Source organism: Morchella sextelata (assembly GCF_020137385.1).
Source record: "Morchella sextelata strain SCLS chromosome Unknown scls_18, whole genome shotgun sequence".
NCBI lineage: Eukaryota > Fungi > Ascomycota > Pezizomycetes > Pezizales > Morchellaceae > Morchella > Morchella sextelata.
Window position 1 is genome coordinate 1,493,615 of NW_025408633.1, and position 19,662 is coordinate 1,513,276.

General features: G+C 49.3%; 5 protein-coding genes across 5 annotated transcripts; 1 reads left to right on the forward strand and 4 right to left on the reverse strand.

The window, feature by feature from the left end:
• Positions 1–946: 946 nt before the first annotated feature.
• On the reverse strand, positions 947–3,317 carry H6S33_004885 (uncharacterized protein; the record flags this gene model as incomplete). The annotated part of the gene is made up of 5 exons (XM_044836253.1): positions 947–994; positions 1,099–1,546; positions 1,609–2,189; positions 2,269–2,730; positions 2,859–3,317. 5 exons carry the CDS (start codon positions 3,315–3,317, stop codon positions 947–949), a joined length of 1,998 nt encoding a protein of 665 aa, XP_044690858.1.
• Positions 3,318–8,855: 5,538 nt separating this feature from the next.
• H6S33_004886 (uncharacterized protein) lies at positions 8,856–9,179 on the reverse strand (the record flags this gene model as incomplete). The annotated part of the gene is made up of 1 exon (XM_044836255.1): positions 8,856–9,179. One exon carries the CDS (start codon positions 9,177–9,179, stop codon positions 8,856–8,858), a length of 324 nt encoding a protein of 107 aa, XP_044690859.1.
• A 1,214-nt stretch (positions 9,180–10,393) lies between these two features.
• Positions 10,394–10,873, reverse strand: H6S33_004887 (uncharacterized protein; the record flags this gene model as incomplete). Its single annotated transcript, XM_044836256.1, has 1 exon — positions 10,394–10,873. One exon carries the CDS (start codon positions 10,871–10,873, stop codon positions 10,394–10,396), a length of 480 nt encoding a protein of 159 aa, XP_044690860.1.
• An 848-nt stretch (positions 10,874–11,721) lies between these two features.
• Positions 11,722–12,920, reverse strand: H6S33_004888 (uncharacterized protein; the record flags this gene model as incomplete). Its single annotated transcript, XM_044836257.1, has 3 exons — positions 11,722–12,047; positions 12,106–12,652; positions 12,834–12,920. The coding sequence occupies 3 exons, from the start codon at positions 12,918–12,920 to the stop codon at positions 11,722–11,724; spliced, it is 960 nt and encodes a 319-aa protein (XP_044690861.1).
• A 2,348-nt stretch (positions 12,921–15,268) lies between these two features.
• H6S33_004889 (uncharacterized protein) lies at positions 15,269–16,800 on the forward strand (the record flags this gene model as incomplete). Its single annotated transcript, XM_044836258.1, has 9 exons — positions 15,269–15,319; positions 15,433–15,467; positions 15,526–15,634; positions 15,698–15,711; positions 15,774–15,905; positions 15,969–16,025; positions 16,081–16,423; positions 16,479–16,696; positions 16,770–16,800. 9 exons carry the CDS (start codon positions 15,269–15,271, stop codon positions 16,798–16,800), a joined length of 990 nt encoding a protein of 329 aa, XP_044690862.1.
• Positions 16,801–19,662: the final 2,862 nt, after the last annotated feature.

Consider the following 19,662-nt stretch of genomic DNA (forward strand, 5'->3'; position numbering starts at 1 on the left):
CAACCCACTGGAATCCTCAAGTCACCCCTAAGTCACCCCTAAGTCACTCCTTTGATCTTCCCTTCTTCCCTTTCCCCTTCCTTCGCTCACTCCACTTCCATTCGTGGCTTTCTCGGCCTGCTCGGCTTCCTTAATTTCGACGTCGGCGAGGTCATTGACGCAGCGCACTAAGAAAAAAAAAAACTAGTCAACCCAATGATTGGCTCCCCAGGTCCCCGAACGTGCCCAAGAGGTGTCTTAGTCATCCACCACCCCATCGCCGACGCAACTACTTAGCGTGTAATTTTCCGCCCCCGTCTTGGCGCTCGCTCTGGTGTGGGGAAACGGGCTGGGTGTGTGGGTTTGACGGTTGACAGGTTGGCTGGGCATGGGCCGCATATTAGGAAACCCGGGGACCAGGGGTCCGGGGATCAGTCAAGTGTGTGATGTATTGGCAGTAGTGTAGGGTCGCCGAGGTGGGGTGCTGTATGTACGGTAATCAATAAATAGATGGAAATGTGCCCTTGCCCGAAAGTGTGGGTGGTTGGGCGGTTTTGATGGTTAATTCGAGGGATCCAGCCGGCCATTCATCCGCTTAGCTGCCAGTGGGCCCGTACGTCTTGTTGTGTTGTTCTGGGGGCCGTGGGCAGATCTAGAGAAAAATCAGGGAGGTTTTTATTTATTCTTATAGATTGTAGATACATATGTTGGTAGTCAACTTCGAGGCTCCAAAAACTCAAGAGAAAAAAAAGAAAAGGAAAAGGAAAAAGAAAAAGAATAGAAAAGAGAAGAGAAAATAAGAGAGAGGAAAAAAGTCAAATGTGAAGCATTGCACCGAAAACACCGTACCGTTATGTTTCAACCAATTGCACAGAACACCCCACATAGTCAAACAGCAACTCCCCCCGGCCCCCAACCAATCCCCCGCCCCTTTCCCGTTCCGTCCCTTCCCCGTTCCGTCCCGTCCTTACTCGAACTCCATCGTTGTGGTCGTAAACATATCATCCCATGCATTCTACGCCACCCGTTAGTTAGCTATCATCCTCTCTCTCACCACCACAACTCCAAACCACCACCACCACTATAACCACCAACACTACCACCACCAAAACCACCTACCCAATCAATCGGAGGAGAATCTTCCATCGACCCCCACTCCTCCGTCCCCACCAGCTCTTCTAGTAGCCCGCTTCCATTCCCCACCTCCACCTTCCCGACCTCCACGCCCCCCAACCCCTCCTCCGCCATGATCTTCGCCCTCCGCTTCAGCGCCTTGTCTCTCAACCGCCCCAGCGGCTTCCAGAGACATATCTTCTCCGACAGCACAGGCTTCCCCATGGACCATAGGTCCCTGTTGAAGTAGCCATCTACGGCGCGCCAGGCGCGGTCGTACAGCCCGTTGGAGTCGTAGATGGGGCGCTCGTTAAGCTCGAGGAGCACCAGCGCGAGGGAGTGCGGGTGCCCGTGTTTCTGGAAGAACCAGTTCCACTGCGCGTAACCGTGGGAGCGCGAGTTGGCGGCAAAGGCGGCACCGTATTCGAGCGTTTCTAGCGCGGCTATAAACAGTCTGGGGGGTGGTTGTCAATTGCCTGCTCCGTTTCATTCGGGGGGGGGGGGGGGGGGCATTACCTCTCTTTCAGATCCTTGGATAGGAACTCCCCGTCCTTGAAGTGTCGCAATGGGTGATACAGGCTCAGCAAGGCCTTGCCCATCATCAGCTTCCACACCGTGTACGTCACCTTCTGCAGGGGTTCCGTGTGGTCCACCTCCCTCAGGTATTTTTCAAACATTCTCAGTCTTGTATCCTCTATCCGCTTCTCCCTCTCTGCCAGACTGACGTTCCCATCGTTACGGAACAGGAAGCCATAGCACCCCAGCACCTCGAACCGCAACAGGCAGAACGTCATCTCCGTGTGTCCCTTCCGCGAGACGGGTACGCTGTCCTCGGTGAGGTCGTCGTCGTTGATGTTGAGCGGCATCTTGGTGTCGTACGAGATGGAGAGAATGCTCGGGTCGCAGCCGTGGTCCTCGGCCGTCCGGAAATCGAGGAGACAGATCTCGTACCAGAGGCGCCTACGGATTTCCGTTTCAAACGCTGTGATTGGGAAATGGGAGCCATCGCGGTGGAGGCCGAGCGACTGCGCTATTCGAACCGCGAGGCCAACGAGGGTCCACGACGTCCGAGTATCTTCCCCTCCGCGTAGACACGCCTAAAAAAAACCCCCCATCAGAGGTTGAAAGTGGAGGGAGGGGGGGAGATAACAATCCATAAACGGAAATTGAACATACGTTAAACAGCACAAGCGCCTGCAATGGCATCAACTCCTCACTCTGCAAAAACCTCGCGTTCGACAGCGCCTGCTCCACCGCCACATGATACCTCGTCAACATCGCCTTCTTATCGCAGCCAAACAGCTCCACGACCCTCGCCGGCAGCATCGACGTGATGGCCGCAAAGTAGATTGCAAATAGCAGCGCCTCAAAATCCTTACTCGCCGACTCGTACCCGAGCGCATGGAAGGTCGCGAGCTGGCGCGCGCACGTCGGCTTGTGGATGACACGAACTAGCGGGTCGACAGCCCGCACGTACGTATCGTAGAGATGCTGCGAGACCGCCACGGGCAGGTGGTAGATGGAGAGGTCCGTGGGATAGGTGCGCGCGAAGAACGAAGGGTGGCCCCCGAAGCTGGGCGATGGCGGTTCGGGCTCATCTTCCTGGGTCTCGTGGAGGAGCGAATTGAGATCTGCAGCCTGGGTTTCCACAACATCAGTGCTGTCACGCATTTCTCCTTTCATATCCATATCCGTATCCATCCCATCGACAGACACAGTACAGCACAAACCACGCAAGTCAAGTAGCTAGACTAAGGATAACCCACCTCCTCCGAAAGCGATGCCCAAAAGTTGGGCCCAATATAACGACTCTTCCCATCACTAACTAACAACCTCCCCACGCCCGCCTCCAGATCGTCCAGCGCACTCGGACTCCTTATATCTCCATTTCCACCACTCACACTCTCTGTGCCACTCCCACTTGACTTTCTCCCTGGCGACAACGTGTCGTCCGTCTCCTCCGACTGTCCCCGTCCCGAGCTCAACTGCTCGATCACACTCTCCAGCCTTGCCAGACGTTGCACCAGCACTGCATCTGGCTGGCGTGGCCGCGGAGGCCGTCGTGCCTGGCTGGGGAACTCGCAGTGGATGTTGCCGCGCGTGCAGGAGCCGCACGACGGGCGGACTTGGTCGCAGCGGATCTTACGGCTACGGCACGAGATGCAGGCCCTGATTGCGCGGACTCGCACGATACGGTCCTCGCTTGCCGTGCTTGAGGGTGTCATTGTGGGTCTTTGTTTTTTTTTTTTTGGGGGGGGGGGGGGTTTTGAGATTGGGGGTTGGGGGTTTAGTAGTAAACCCTGTCGAAGAGGTGCGTGTGGCGTTCGTTGTTGTTTGGTTTATTTTATTTTTTAGGTTGCTCGCTTGTTGGGTTGGGATGCGACCGATGGATGTGTGGATGGGATGACGATGATGCTGATGATGGTGATGATGATGATGGTGGTGGTGATGGTGGGGGGGGGGAGATGATAAGAGCCAGCAGCAGGACAGGCAATAAGAATGAATAGCAATGGTAATAATTCCTTCTGCTCAGCCAGCCAGCCCGCCGGTGAGAAAGTGAGTGAGCATGAGCGGGTGTGTGTGAGCTCTGGCCCGGATCAGGGTGCGAGGAGGGTGGTGCGAGTGAGTCAGCCGGTATGTGGAGTACGGAGTAACAGGCACACAACCTATCATCCACCCCCCCCATCCATCCTCCTTCAGCAGATCACAAGTACCGACATCACTCACGGGTATGTGGGTGGGTAGGGATTGGGGGGTCGAACACAACGGTTGTTCTGCATGTATTTATTACTCGCTGCGCAAACATCACATCTGCTGGTGCGTGATAATCGGAATAACGATCATTCCGATCTATGTAGCGCAATCAGCAGTGTTCTAGGCCATTGCCGTCTTGGGTGGCCAGTCCAACTTCAGCCTGAATTTAATTTGTTTCGTTTTTTCGCAACCCAAAGGCCTGGTAGCAGGTAGCTGCAGAAGAAGAGGTCGTTCGCCAAGCGTGACGAATAGAATAAAATCTCCATAGCACCCACCAATCAGTCCTCCATGCAAACGCCTCGTCAATAGATCCAGAAAACGCGGTTTCCTTTTCACCCCCTCCCTCCCCACAAATGCAGCTTACCCCCGTTTTCTGCACAAAAATAAGCTTAAGAACAAGGACCAATCGATCGCTTTGGCCCCTGGGGAAATCCCAAACATCGCTAGTATGGGTGCACCCTTGTGGATTGCCCTGACGAGAAAGTCACGCTTACTAAGCAGAGTTCGTCCAATCAAGAGTGGGCAATCATGATCGATCAACCAACCGATGAACTGTCAAATCTGTAGGGATGGAGGTCGAAAGAGGTTGCAGGATGAAAGAGGTGAGATGATCGTTGTGTTAAGGGGTGACCGTCTAAAATCGGTTAATACACTTACCTACTAGTAGCCACTTGTCCTCCACATGTCATTGGTGTGACAGGATCGGAGTATCTCTACATACTTGTAGGTAAATATGATGGTGACACGTCTACATGTAGTCAAGCTAGACTGTGAACACCACGATCTTGCAGGCCTGTGGGTGGAGGTGTGTTTAGAACGGAAACGGAAACTGACAATTTCATTCCCGAAACCAGGGGCATCATAACGCCGCTGCCTGGCTTTGTTGAGTGTCCATCGTAGAATACTGCATTTGTGACTACCAGTACCAGGACATGCAATAAACATTCCATTAATAACTCCGACCTTCACGTGCGATTGTGTTTGTATCATGGAGTGTCACTCGTCTTATACCATCATCCACTATGTACTGATTTCTTTTCCGGGTAGAGGCTTGAATGGGGTAGAGCGCAATGCAGCGACAAAGCACCCCTTTTCATATGATGGCTGCCAACACTGCAAGTAGCGGCATGCATCGCGTCACCGAGAACCAATAACGAGTGACGTTGCGTGATCCCGTCGCGTCCGAGCAATGCATCCCGCATACATAACCAGATCAGATCTGATCTGCAGACGCCGAACTGACATCGACCTGCAGAACCCCGCTGAGGGCCCGCGCGTGTCGGGTCGTCCTGCCTTCCCGCTTGCTGTACGCGTAAGCCACCCAGACAGTGCAGGAAGAAAAAGTAATGCCACCAGTGCGGTTCGAACGCACGCATCTTTCGATAACGCAGATCAGTCCCAGAGAACTTAAGTGCGCCGCCTTAGACCACTCGGCCATAGTGGCTTGTCGGATGCTGCTGGTATCTGCTTTATGAACCTCGGGAGTGTGATATTCACATGTTTTAAGGATGAAATAAGTGTTAAAAAGCGTTATAAGAGGATTGAAATCCGGAAAAGCCCCCGAACAATCCCTGCACCAGCGATACATGTACATACGGATATACAGCCCACTCAGGCCTAAATCAGGTACGGGTAAGGTTTAGTCTTTCCACAGTCAGGCCAGACGAAGACGCCGACTTCGAGGCGCATACAGGAGGTGTAATAGAGTGAGCTCTGTTGACAAAGACTTCAATATTGCCCCTCTGATACGCTAAGCGTCCCAGCGTGAGTGTGTGCCCTATCTGTGGTTGTCGCGTACAAACTTGTTTGCTTTTATTACTATATACCCTTTTATACTCTAGGCGGGCAGTACAGGTAGGCGGGCACAGGTAGGAAAATATGTTAAGGACTGTGGGTGCGTGCGGGTGACGGTTTGTGACCGCACCCGCTAGTAGTTCCTGGAGGCGAACCCATAGTAGCAGTTCGAACCCTAAGCCCTATCACATATCAGAGCTCAAACTATCATGTGGCTACATGTAGGCGGCGGCAAGCGCTACCACAGTGTACGACAACGACAACGGCCGAAATCACGCGAGATCACTCGGTCGAAATCATGAAATCTCACCCGTTTGAAAAACGAAAAAGCGCACAAAAGCCACGTGTTCGGTCATAGAACGATGAAAATTGGGCATCCCGTCCGCTCTGCCATACACAAACATCGTATCGTTCAGTCAGTACTGCAGTGGGTGACCATGTGGGAATCCTGAATACCGAACTCTTTGGTTTTCTTTTTGTGCTTAGTTTGGGTAGGTTTGGTTTTTGGAGCGCAAAGGGACAGTTTGGACGGAACAAGTTTGGATAGGAAACGGCGTTAAGCAACAGTCCCGCTAGAAACCTGGGGGCAAATGATCTTTTAACACTTGGATGTGCTAAGGTGACCGACGAGCCTACACAGATCGAGCACTGGACAACACTCGAGCCAAATCATTGTGTGGTATAGCTGAGCTTTTAAGCCCTAAGAGCTCAAGACGAAAGCTCGAGACAACTTGAGACAAGTGTCACTGACAGACACTATGACTCCAATGTGCGTTGTAACGATAAAACTCTAATAGACATGCCAACACGTCAGTTCTCAAACCGTTCCTTAAAACACCCTCGATGTTTAAAGCTTTCTCTATGCAAAAAAAGTGTTTGCCCTTTGGTGGCCGGGCCTCAACCATTCTCGGAGTAGGCTACGGCGTAACTGCCAAATCGATAAACGTGCAGGCTGCTATGTAGTAATATATAGGACTTCCGGTAGGTTTTCATATTCACCAATACGATCATAAACCAATCTGACATTACGGACTTTGAATGTCTGGTTCCGCCAGTGAGTGGCGACGCATGATTCGATCCTTCCTCAAAGAAAGACTCATTCCGGAAGCACGATTACGGAAATCCAAACAGAGCCCAATAGGACCAAGAATAAAGGGTCTAAGGCATTGATTCGTTGAGTACTTGCAAATTAATTAACAAGATCAATCAATCGTTGAGTAATTGCATCATGTAAAATCACTCGGCCAGCATCCGGTCATGACCACTCACCCGTTCGAAACTGAAAAAGTGCGCAGGAATCACGTGTTCGGTCATAGAACGTTGAGAATGGGGCATCCCGTCCGCTCTGCCATACCCAAACAACGTATCGTCCAGTTAGTACTGCAGTGGGTGACCATGCGGGAATCCTGGATACCGAACTCTTTTGTTTTTGTCCTTGTTTTTTCTCTTTACCTGATACATGTTTCGGGGCTTGTGGAGGTTCTACAATGTCACTAAGACGGTATGTGTCACGGCGCTGTAAAAGGAATGGCAATCCAGAGCGGGTGGCCTTAGTTTATATGTTCCGTTTGTCTCTGTCCCTTTCCTAGCATTGTAAGCATCACCGTACTAGGGATTAGAATACTGTTCAGATGTCGAATTGAATTTACATTTTTATCTTTGATTGAGAGCGGCCAATATAGCAACTTTTTCTCACTATATCCTCTCCCAGAGCGGGGAAGTCTTTCAAATGACAACAAGAGTCCTAGATTGGGATCGTGATATCTGGAGGTGAAGTGGAGCATCAACAGGTATCAGTCGATGGTTTTTTTCACGCATTTCAGCCGGAATAGAGCTCAGTGGTCACTCTGTCCTTTCAGCGCCGGTACACCGAAGCTTGCACCAGGTTATTGGAAAACGGCTGCTTGTTTGTGTGTGGATCTTTGCGGAATGTGAGATGTCACAAAGTGGTACCAATCATACGACTCCGTCAGATCACGATGTTGGCAATAACTTAAAGAGACCAAAATAATGTGTATTTGCTCCGCTGACTCGGAGAGTACCGGGATAAGGCCTACAAACAGAGCTTTAAAAAGTGCCACACACAGCCGGAAAAGACAAAGACACCACCGATGAGCACCAAACACCAGCAAGAAACCCCATTCTTCAAAAATCCAACTTGGCCACCCATCCCATCCCAACTGCTCCTACTCGGCCCCGGCACGTCCCCTTCATCAAAGTCTACCTCTCCCACCGCATAGACTCCGCTACCATCTTACAAACAATACTATCAAGGGCCCGATTATAACCGGAAACATAAGCCACCATATCCACATCATTGAAATCCCCTCCCTCTCTTTATCGAAGCTAGACAGCCGGCGAATCAGTTCGCCCACCTCCCCTGACTCCGTGAGCAGGACCTGCACCATGTCGTACATGGCTCTGCGGAAGCCGTCGTTGTGCAAGTGGGGCATTGTGTTGTGGGGCTATTTGGCGGGGGATATAATAGGGAGGGAGAGGGTGTTGGAGATAGGTAGTGTGGGGGGTGTTGGTTTTATATATCAAGCCCAACACTCAAGTTGTGGTGCAGGGTATTCGGATATGTGTTTCGTTTTAACAGGTTGCAGCGGTTACGTCGCTGGACTCGGCTATATACGCATTTGTTAGTTTCGTAGAGCCTATAGAGTTACGCTGCGGCACCTCCTTAATCCAATCATCATCACTGCTATATCCTGCATCTGAGCAAAACCTCCGATAGAGAGATCACAAAGACCATACCCTGAAAGTGTGAGAAAATTTAAAAGTCCTGATTATGATTGCACATATATCGACTTCTGGCTCATATATGTGGATGCGGGTATGTGAAGTTTGTTTAGCTCAGACTAATTTGTTGGATGTGTAATAGGCTACTTGCAAGTGAGAGAGAATGTAGTAGTATTTGTGATAGGCTCCCCCGGCTGTTATCTATATCTCTCTATGCACCGGGAACACCTATCTCCGTTGTGTTCTAGGCACTCATGTCATAACTCGTTATCACCCAAACTTTAACTCCAGTTTTGAAACATGGTTTTGATTTTAAATTGTGTATTTACTCTGCTGATGAGACTTGGAGAACATAGCAATACATCATACACAGCAGACAGAGCTAAAATAATAAATACCGCATCGCGAGAAAGACTTCAACCCTCTTCCAAATCTCGATCTCTTCCGCCCCGGCGTATCCTTTCAATCAATATCTACTCCATACCCCTCCGCAAAACCTCCGCTACAATCTTCCTAACATTTTCAATGTGCCGTTCAGTCTCAAGCACACGGGACACCACCCCCACCATTTCATTGAGATCGTCCCCTTCCCTCAATCCCTCGCGGATGAATGTAGACACCCGATCTTTCATATCATCTAGCTTGGCCCTTTCAACTTGCAACAGGTCAATCATCTCGGACATGGCTTCGCAGTAGCCCTCTTTCCATGCCAGGCACTCGACGTAGGTGATATACTTCTCGCTGAGGGGAGAAATGTCCTCGGTGGGAGTGCTGGAGGTGGGGATTGTGTCATGCATGTTTGGCGGTCGAGGATGTGGGTGATGGAAGGAGTTTGTGCGGTAGATGATGGGGTAGTTTGGTGGGCGAGGATACGGGTGAAGAGAAGAAGTTGAGAGGTAGGTCGTGCGGAGTATTGCGAGGTTATTTGCTGGGTGCGGGTACGGGTATAGTTCATGCGGGAGATGATGGGTTTATATCCAGCCCAACACACGCAGCAAATGAGTCCTGATTGTGATCTATTCTTCACTAATATCGATTCTCGGCTCACATGCCGATAGGTGAGGTTTTTTTTCAGCCCAAACCAACTTGTTGGAGGCCTTAATATGTGGTGGTGGTAGCCACAAGTCGAGATTTGACTGATTTATTTGATTCGTTGCGTATCCTATCGTCTGGCGGTGCTGCCCTATTATCTGACCACACTCGTAAGAGAGATAACGGGACCTGTTAGTAAAGCAACACAAACATCTGCTTTTTCGGGGTGAGCACCATTTTTCGCCAGATGATCATGAAGCGATAATAGCTATAGCATGATGCCATATACCCCAATCAATAACACCCACCAGCACATGATACCACAAGATTTGGAGTGTTGAGCCCCGGCGTTAGAGAAGGCCCTGGTACATTCGTAAAAAGAATCAACTCTTGTTCGAAGGGTCGTAAATCCTTACTATGATCTTATCCAACACCCGGGTCGGGTGCACAGCTCCAACTCTTGCGGTATAACACAAATGACGTCAATACTAACGACTCCCACCACAGCGCGCTCGGACCCGAACGGCGATCCGCTCCATGACGTCGACGCTCAGGGACTTGCTACACATGCGTTTGCAAGCCGAGACGAGTGCGATGTGTATGCATCAGTTACGTTACAGTAGAGAGATGGAGACCCGTGCACATTCGTGCCTTCATCATCATCAGCCGTCCTCATTCACAGCCGGTCACTCGGTCACTCGGTCACTCGGTCACTCGGTCACTCGGTCACCCGGTCACCTGATCACTCGTCGAGTGAGAGCTTGTGATTAACCGCGGTCTACAGCTCGTTTCGGCAGCGGGGGTTGGGGTCAAGAGAAATTGGGGGTGTGTGGCAATCGCTTGTTACTTCATGATATTGCCTTCTATCTAGCTAGTGTAGTAACGACCCCGAGGAACCAAAGACAACACTCGACACCAGCAGCTACACCACTGCACACATATCTTAGTCTCACTGGATCTATCCTCACCAAACACAGCCCTACTCCGGCCCCTCATCCTCCTCCACCGCCTCCCCAGTTACATCCTCCCTCGGCTCTAAACGCCCCACCGCCTCCTTCGCCGCATTAATCGTCTCCCAGGGCCCGCGCGTCTCATCCTCGTCCATCATATCGAGCGCAACTATTACCGCGGAGATCGCATGCGTAAAGCCGTGCTTATAAGCGGCCACATACGTTGCGCGGTAGGGTCCCGTGTGGATGCTGTCGTAGCGGCTGGCAAGGGCGACGTTTGCATTGATGCTGGCGGCGCGGGCTCTGCGTGTTGTGGCGGCGGGCACTGGGCTGCTCATGGTGGTGGTGGAGGGGGCGGCGGGGGCGGTTGTGGTGATGGTGGGGCTGGGTGGTAAGGTAGCGGCAGCGGGGGTGGTTGTGGTTGAGATTGTGGTAGGGCTGGGTGGCAGAGCGGTGGCAGCGGGATCTGGAGAGGGGGCGTCGCTGGTGGGAGTGGATTTGGTGGGCATTGTTGCGGCGCTGCTTTTTGGGCTTATGGATAGACGATCCATAGTGGGAGGTGCTTGGTATATGTAGTTCCGTTACTTGTGAGGAGTAGCTTGCTATCTGGGGAAGGGAGGCGAAAGTTGGTATTTAAAGAATCTTTGGATCTGTCATAGACCATGGCTGTATCATTCCACGCACATCCAGAATTGGCTATGAGGCAGTACATGTAGTAAACCGGATATACGAAGCATCGAACTGATTGACAATGAAAGACTTAGCGGGAATGTTCACAAAGAGTGAGGCGCGCGCATATATACGTGAGATGCGGAAACCAACAGTGGGCGGAATAGAAAGCAATGGGGGCAAGGCCCAGTTCAATTAAGCATGCTCTTCTAGCACGATGGACAAGCAAACTTCGGGTCGTGCTTTGTTAAAGGGGATCGGTATGCGGGAGTGCGTCATAGAATATCACTCGCACCTTTCTTTGGGCTTCTTGTCGATTTAGTGAGAGGAGCTGAACGTGAACTGGTTTCACTGTGTTTCTAGATTATTGATCGCTACTTTGGGCCTATCATTGGTATTCTAGAAGCCGTGAACGTTGTTTTCCGCTGGCATATAAAGGGATCCACGTGCTCACGCATTAAGCCGTATATGCTGTGTTCCGGAAGAATGCGCCTTATTGGACGTACTTCGAACTGTCTATCTATTATATTTAGCACATCCTTTTATTCAAAAGCTACAGGGCACGTTTATTCGTATGTACGATTACATCGCCTCTATAGATCTGTACATTAAAAGGTCGGAACTGTGTGTAGAGATTTAGTAGCAACGACCTCCGACCTTTTAATTAGCGAGTATAGATAGTCTCAAATCAATTCAATTCATCATTGACCTCCTTTTTGACGTTCGTTTTAATCGCCTTTCTGTCCTCCTTCTTGCCCTCCTCCACGTCCGGCAACTCCCATTCGGCATGAGTTCCGGGTTTATTCTTCTTGCAATCTTTCCCCCCACCTTGCTTAATCCTTTTCCTTTTGAGGTCTCTTGGGCGTAGGGCAAAATGGCTCAGATCGATGTCACTCCACGCCTTTGCTTGGCCAATACGGTCCCAGAAGGAGAGGACAGCATGACGATCGTATTGTGGACAGAATGGATCGTCAAGGTGGTGCTTAATGATCGTGCACATGTTGATGTAAACCCCTGATGCATCAGTTAGTTGTTTTGGAGGTAGGAGGATAGTGGGAAGGGAGATTATTACCGTACATGAAGTTCTTCACTCTATTCCTCGACTTCTCAATATCAATGATAGAATCCGCCCAAGAGAAGATGCCCATGACGTCCTTCATGGAGAATATCGCCGCAAAGAATTGACGAATAGTAGCATCATCCCTGCTTGTCCGGATAACTTCTCCTCCCTTCTCCATGGCTTCCTTCACATGGGCATAGAACTTCAATATGGTGTTAGATTTAATCGAAGACATTAAGGCCATCATCCTCTTCTTGATGGTTGTAAAGCCACGCGGGTTTTTCAACTTTAGGCTCTTGCCGTAAATCTGCTCAACGAGCGAATCGGGCGCCTCGATCTTCAAGTAGCGGAGGTATGTACGCTTAGCGAGGAGATAAAGATCCTCTGTGAGGCCGGAAGGTATCTCTTCGAGCTCTTCATGTCCATGTAAGCCAATGCCACTCTCCATGAACACATTTTTCTCCTCTTCAGTAACCTGGGAAGGGCGCCTCCCCGGGAAGAACAGGATCCAGATATCGATAGCAGCCTGCACTTCTGCTGCTGCCCAGGACTCGGGAATCTAATGACGTTAGCCAGCGATGTCCAACTCCACACGATCTACTGGCAATGCCGGAAATTTTTATTGATCATGTGACCGCCGTATTGGTGTAAAGCTGAGGAGTTTGTGAGAGTGGTGGGTCACATGATCGATAACATTTCCGGAATCGCTAGTAGATTGGTTCGTCGTAGGGTGTGCATACCTTGAGGTCCTTCACAGAGAATTTGCGGGTCACTATGCGTTGGTCTTCTTCGACTCTCTGCGCTGGTTGGCTCGCGTTTGGGGGCATGGTGGAGATGATCGGGGTGGTTGGCTACGGTGGTTGAAGGATGATGATGTTGATGGAGGAGGGAGATTGGGGGGGTGGGGGGGGGGGTGGTGGTAGAGGGGTGCAGAAGGTGTAGAGGAGCGATACAAGAACACGGCTTGATATTGGATACTTGCTAAGTGCCTAACCCTAACCCATGAACCTTATTTTTGACCCCCCGCTAGATCCCCGTTTGGAAGACTAGACCTACTACCAGCAGAGGTCTTCCTAAACTAAGTGGGTCAATATCAGGTCTGGTCTTCGCGGGATAAAGTGATTGACAGCTACCCGCCCCTGCCAATCACATATATCAATTGAGCAGATTAAATTGGAGCAAACACGCAGCGGCCGGGAAAAGATAACTGATCACTCTAGAGGATTACTAATCAGAGTGCCTTAGAGATGTATAAAGCATCGGAGTATCAAGTTCCCAGTTTGCTACAGCTTGTACTTGTGCGTCTCGAGGACGTGTGATAGGATGTATTGACATATGTAACGTATGCTTTATGATAGGTCCGTCGAATCGCATAGAGGACTAAGGGGGCTACACGCTCCACCGCTCCATGTGTGTACGTATGCGTATTCTCTGCCGTCAGTACTCTCATGTCCTCTAAGCCCCTAGACCAATCCACCCATCTTCTTAAACGAATCCATTCCGCTACCTATCCATGAGGAGAGTCCCGTATTGAGCATATAGAAGAGATCTCTGCTGCAACAGCAGTCGTGGATGATACGTCAGCCTTTAATTGATGTCACTCGAACCGATAGATGGCAGCTCACTCTTCGAAACAGATATCTACGGGCGCCTGCTCTACGTCCGTTCCGCTGGTGGCGGCCGATTAACCGCAGAACGAGAGGGTGGCCGATTATTTTTTGCCTGACCAGGATGCCCGGGCCCGGCTATTTCGCTCGCGCTTAGATACCTAATCGATAAATGTCTGCATAAGCACCGATCAGGTAGGCGGTCTGGACATGCAGTCGGAATTCACATCGCCAGCTGGGGCTTGTGCTGCCAGTATTCGGCCGATCCCGAGGGAAGCTTGGGCCACGGGTCCATCATGGCTAGGTCCTGAAATGCCTGGCCTCGGTGACTTTTTCCTCAGTCCCGAGGACCCGACTGGACAGCCAATCATGCCCTTGTCATCGTACCGTTACGATGGGTCGTATGTGCGTGGGGAGACTTATCCACATGCACATTCCACATAATCGAGAGCACTTCCTACCGCTACCTGCACACATGAAAATTCGTATTTGATATAGAGTACAAGTGTACGTACTACCGCGGGGTGAGTGGGCAGTCGAGCATACATACGTATACGCTGGTCGCTCATTGCATTGGAATCAATCAAACCCGGCATTGTTCGGTAAGAATAAACCTTTCAGCTCATAGATATTATTAATTTCACACGAATACTGGCCATATCTGCTCACTAAGTACATGCATCCACATGAATACTACATGTAGTGAGTACTACCCTGGTATTTCCCTCATGCATATTAGCATATTAATGACTAATCCCGGTGCTGTATATACTCTAATAGTTTCCGGATGTGTCTATGAAGCACTTCAAGGCAACCAAAGCGTGATCCCAGGAGATACCTCATTCTAGTACATACATGTATCTTCCCCAACAACTGGGATAAATGAGTATGTATCTCTCGCGAGTTGACTTTATACACACTCTGACCCGCCCCGAACGAAGCAGAGGGCGCCAAGCGAGCAGAATTCCTTCTTTCATATTAATTAAGAGAACGTATTTCGGAGCTCATGCAACAAAAACTAGTTATTTACACAAGCCATTCTTGGTCTACCGGTAATAGGGATTTCCGGAATAGGGATGCTTAAAGGCCAAGATGCGCGTAGTGCCCGTGCACTGAAACCTGCATTTGGCACCTATCCTGGAATGCGAGCTTATGTGTGGTAGATTCTTAGAGCTCTGGGTGGGTAAAGAGATTCCCGGAAATGTTTACGTTGCGGACCCCCTTGCTTCCTGGACTGCGCTGATGTGAACCTAGACGCAGAACTAGGAATATAGGCTACGGGTATCTAATACATGTCACCCCGTCCATGAAAACTGTCTCACTCCGCGCAGATTGATTAGTTTATCTTGATTTACGCATCTGAGACAAAGCAATATCCCACGTGCGACCAATTATTTCCGCGGGTCCCGACAGAACGGGTACCGGCTTTGTTCCCGGGATTTCCAGCAGAAGTAAGGACATATGTAATATAAAGCGACCACTTCCCCCTTCTTCTAAGAGATTCATACGTATCTCACACCTGAAACGAAACATTTCCAACTAAAATCCTGATACCACCCCTCAAAAAGATGGCTCAAGCTTCGAACTCTGGACCTGAATTGGTTGTTGATGAAGACTATGTATGTTGTATTCCTCAGTTTCGCGAGGGAATCTCTCTCCGCGCTTATCGGGTGTTTTGATGTTACCAATTACTGGGCTTAGTAACGCTGTAGACTGATCATTTACACCCTAGGCAAATCAATCCGACTCAGACTATGGTGATTCTTTGTATGCTTTTCGTACCCCCATAATTGTTTTGCAAGACCAGCCTAACGAATTTCTATAGAATGACCGACACGACAAGTCTGAAATCCTCCATCATAGACTATATCTACGAAAATGGTAGGAGATATCACAGATACAAAGAGGGCTCATATATGTTACCGAATGATGAGGTATGCATTTTCCATTCTCCCCCGGGATGAATTATAGCTTCACATCACTTACTAAGAATACAGACCGAACAAGATCGGTAATTACACATAAACACTCTTGATTAATTTCTTTCTTTCTCTGAGATACTTAATATATTAGGCTTGATATGCACCACCACATATTCGGTCTTCTCCTAGGTGGTAAGCTTCACCTTGCACCTATCGAAAAAAACCCGCAGAACATCTTGGACGTGGGAACTGGTACTGGGATCTGGGCTATCGAGATGGCAGAGTATGATTAAAGACTGTCCGCCGAACCCATCAATCCGATACTAAATTAGTACGATGACAATAGTTTATACACCTCTACCAAAGTGGTCGGCATCGATTTGAGTCCCATACAACCAAAATGGTACACCACAATATCCCCTCGCATTCAACTTTAACTAACATCATATGACCAAAAGGGTACCCCCGAACTGTACTTTTGAAGTCGATGATGCCGAAATGCCTTGGACCTTTCCCGTCGACCATTTCGACCTTATCCACTCGCGCAACCTAATGCAGTCAATTAAATCGTGGCCTAACTATCTTGAAGAAATGTACAAACACACCCGCCCGGGCGGCTACATTGACGTCGCCGAGCTCGAGGCCGGGATCCAATCCGACGATAACAGTATTCCTGAGGGTTCTTCCTTAGCGATAATAATGCGCCTATACGGCGAAGCGCTTGAGATTGGGGGATTACCGCAGCATGTGGGGCGGGCCATGAAGAAGATGGTTGAGGAGGCTGGGTTTGTGGATGTCCAGGCACGTACCCCCGCTTATCCCCACAGCTAGCCATATCTGCTAATGATATGTTTAGCTCCATGTCAAAAAGCAGCCCCTCGGCGGCTGGCCGAAGAATCCGGGTCTGAAGAAGGTCGGACAGTATCTCCAGATCTGCTGCGAGACCGGGTTTGAGGCATACTCGCTGGCGCTGTTCACGAGGGTGTTGGGCATGAAGAATGAAGAGGTGCTGAAACTGATTGCGGGCGCCATCGAGGATATCAGAAATAGGAAGATTCATTCGTATATAAATTTGTGAGTTTGGCTTTGGGCTTCCATGGGGATGAGGTCCGGATGAGAGTTTGCTAATCTTTGGCTGTGGGAATAGCTTCCATGTTGTTGCGAAGAAACCGGAGTGAGATTGAGATTGAGCGGGGGAGTGAGGAGGGAGGACGAGGGCCAAGGAACGTTATGTGGGATCTAGTTGTGCAGTGTTATACTACCATGAGGGGATATGCTAAATATTCGCTTCCAAAAACTCTACAGTAATAAAAGGTCCAGAATTCCTCCATTGCTTCGAAAATACCGATATCTGCAGAGGCCCTCGCGATGCTGGTCAATATTCGTATATAAGTAGGAATAAATTCGAAAACAAGACTATAGATCAATTGAATACAGGGTTTCCAGCAATATTATGAGAAGGGTTGTCCAATATAGGTTTCAATCGGGCAGATGATTTGGGGGTTGATGGGAAAACATATAGCAAAGCTTGCGATAATTTAATGTACACGTACACCCGGTGCATGTCTGTTCGGACTTTTGATAACTGAAAACATTAACGCCGACTCTCCACAAGCACATGTAATTTTCCCATCCATGACACAAGAACGAATAACTATTTCCAATTTGACCTGCAACGAATAAGGACCGTTGGGTACTATAGTAGCGGATTACTACTAACTCTCATATCTGAAATGTAGATATATTAACGCATAATCCTTGTCCTAACAAATACCCCCGTTTCCCTTAACCCAAGGTTTCTTCTACCCATACACACATTCGGAATATAGTTTGCCCAGACCTGGCAGTGACAGTGTTGATCTGACATCAGCACTGTTGTGTCCTATTCTACGGGGGTTGTAGATTGAGCTAAACCTTCTCGGTGTAGAGCTCGAGTCTAGCTAGCCGTTTCTCATTTGATGAATTAGAGGTTCTATAGTGACTAGGACCTCATGGGATAGTAAATAAACGAGCGTATAGTAACCTTATATAGTTATTTTCTATAACCCGAGCGCAGTTCCGAAGATTAAAGCTTGTCTTGGAGTATATTACGCACGGGGAACAGTAAGCATTTTCTGGTATGTGTGACATATAGCGAGCTGTATACTAGATGAATTAATAATGATCAGTAGCCAGCGACCCCCACGCCCTTGCGCAGAATATAGCTAAGCTAATGAATTATCAATTGGTCAATATAGCTAAGCGTCAGTCATCACTGATCACTCGTTATATGTAATTATGTATCTAACATGACGAGTGATATTTCATGAGCGGATGGGCTAGGCCAGTTGTGCTGCCAACCAGCGATGGTGTCCCTTCTTAATAAGGGCCCGTTCGGCAACAAGAAAAAACAGAGTTTCCAAGGGTGAATGCCTAACAAAAAGGCCGTTGAAACCGAGTTTTCAAACCCTGTAATTTATACCGTTGCCGAACAGGCCCTATCAAATACATGTTACTAGTAGTGGCCCACCTCGCGACCGCGAAGTCTCCTCCCACCTGAAAATCTCTCCTGCCTAGATGTAGTACTTTCCACCTCCAGTGCACATAGTGAGTGTTTGGCCACCTCCAGTAGTTAATCTATCCCTTAGTCATCTCCAGCATAGTAGGCTAGCTCTCAGAGGTGGCCAGCTTTCCCAGTCGCCCTCCCCAGTTCCATTGACAGCTCTCGCAGTTGACCATGGCTAGCTCCATGATCCAGTACTTGGCCAGCTCCTCCCGTAGTGACCCATTTAAACTTGCAATATCAGTTCTCGCGGTTACGGTTTCCAGCGAAATTTGATGCCCTCAGTCGAGTATATAAAGAAATGACCCCTTCTTGCTTTCCAACTCCAAGATCATGTACATGTAATTGGCAACCTCATACTAAATTAATATAATGCCGGGCATGCGGCCAGTGTCAGCCCGCTCCTAACTTTGGTATGTCGTGCTTACTAAACCCACCCCTGCACCTCTCAGCCAATCAAATGGGCAAGCGTCTAATGCAGTACATACGTAGTAGACGTAGACGACTTCCCTAGTCACTCGGACATCCCCTCACTCGGACAGTCAATGATGATTGGTGAAGAAGAGGTACCGGGTGTTGAGGGTAAGTGATCAGAATCTGATAAGTGAATGCTGCGGTGAATACGTGTATTTGTCTTATCAGATTCTGATCACTTTTCGCTAAACCCTAGTACAGAAGCCACTTAAAACGTTGATCTTCTCTTTTCTACGTTAACTGTCCGAGTGAAGGGGGTGCCCGAATGGCCAGCTGCAGGGAAACCGTCTATCTGGGTTGATGAGGCTAATATGATTTAGCTCCCCAAACCATTGGATGTTTGGGGTTGCAACGCCAACAGCTCCGACTGTGCGTATGTAGTGTAACCCCATTTACTAAATCCTGTCGGTCACCATCGCCGTCACACCGGTACCGACCTTTTGACTGGATCCACTCATAACGTACCACACCCTCAAGATGCGAGGAGCCAGCAAACACCAACTATATATAATAGCTACGAGACTATCAAATATCTGGTCAGCTTATGACCTAGCTGGACGCAATACCAACCTCTTTTGATCCGCCTCTCACCCAAAGGAAACGGTTTCTTCTCCCTAGTTTCATAACACCTATCCACTCCTTAAGACAGACAGCGGTAACCCTTGCCGACATAGTCTAATCTGCCCACATGGCCAAACCAGTTTCCATCCCGAGTTACGACAATGAAATCTAATCTATGTATCATTCTTGTTTGGTAAAATTGGAGCGGGATATCAACAGCGCTGAATGCTTTAAAGAACTTCCACAGTGGATCTTTAGCATGTTTAAGGCGGAAATAGTGCTTTTACAGAAGTGGGGTGACTATCAACATTCTCACGACAACATAGACCCACTAGATAGGACGTGGGCTTGTACGCTCCTCGATAAGACGCAATCGATATGGATTTGTACGCTCCTCACTTCTTTAAGTTGTTGTCACCTCAGAACTTTGCATATAAGGCCCGGGTGGCCCAGAGCCAAGACT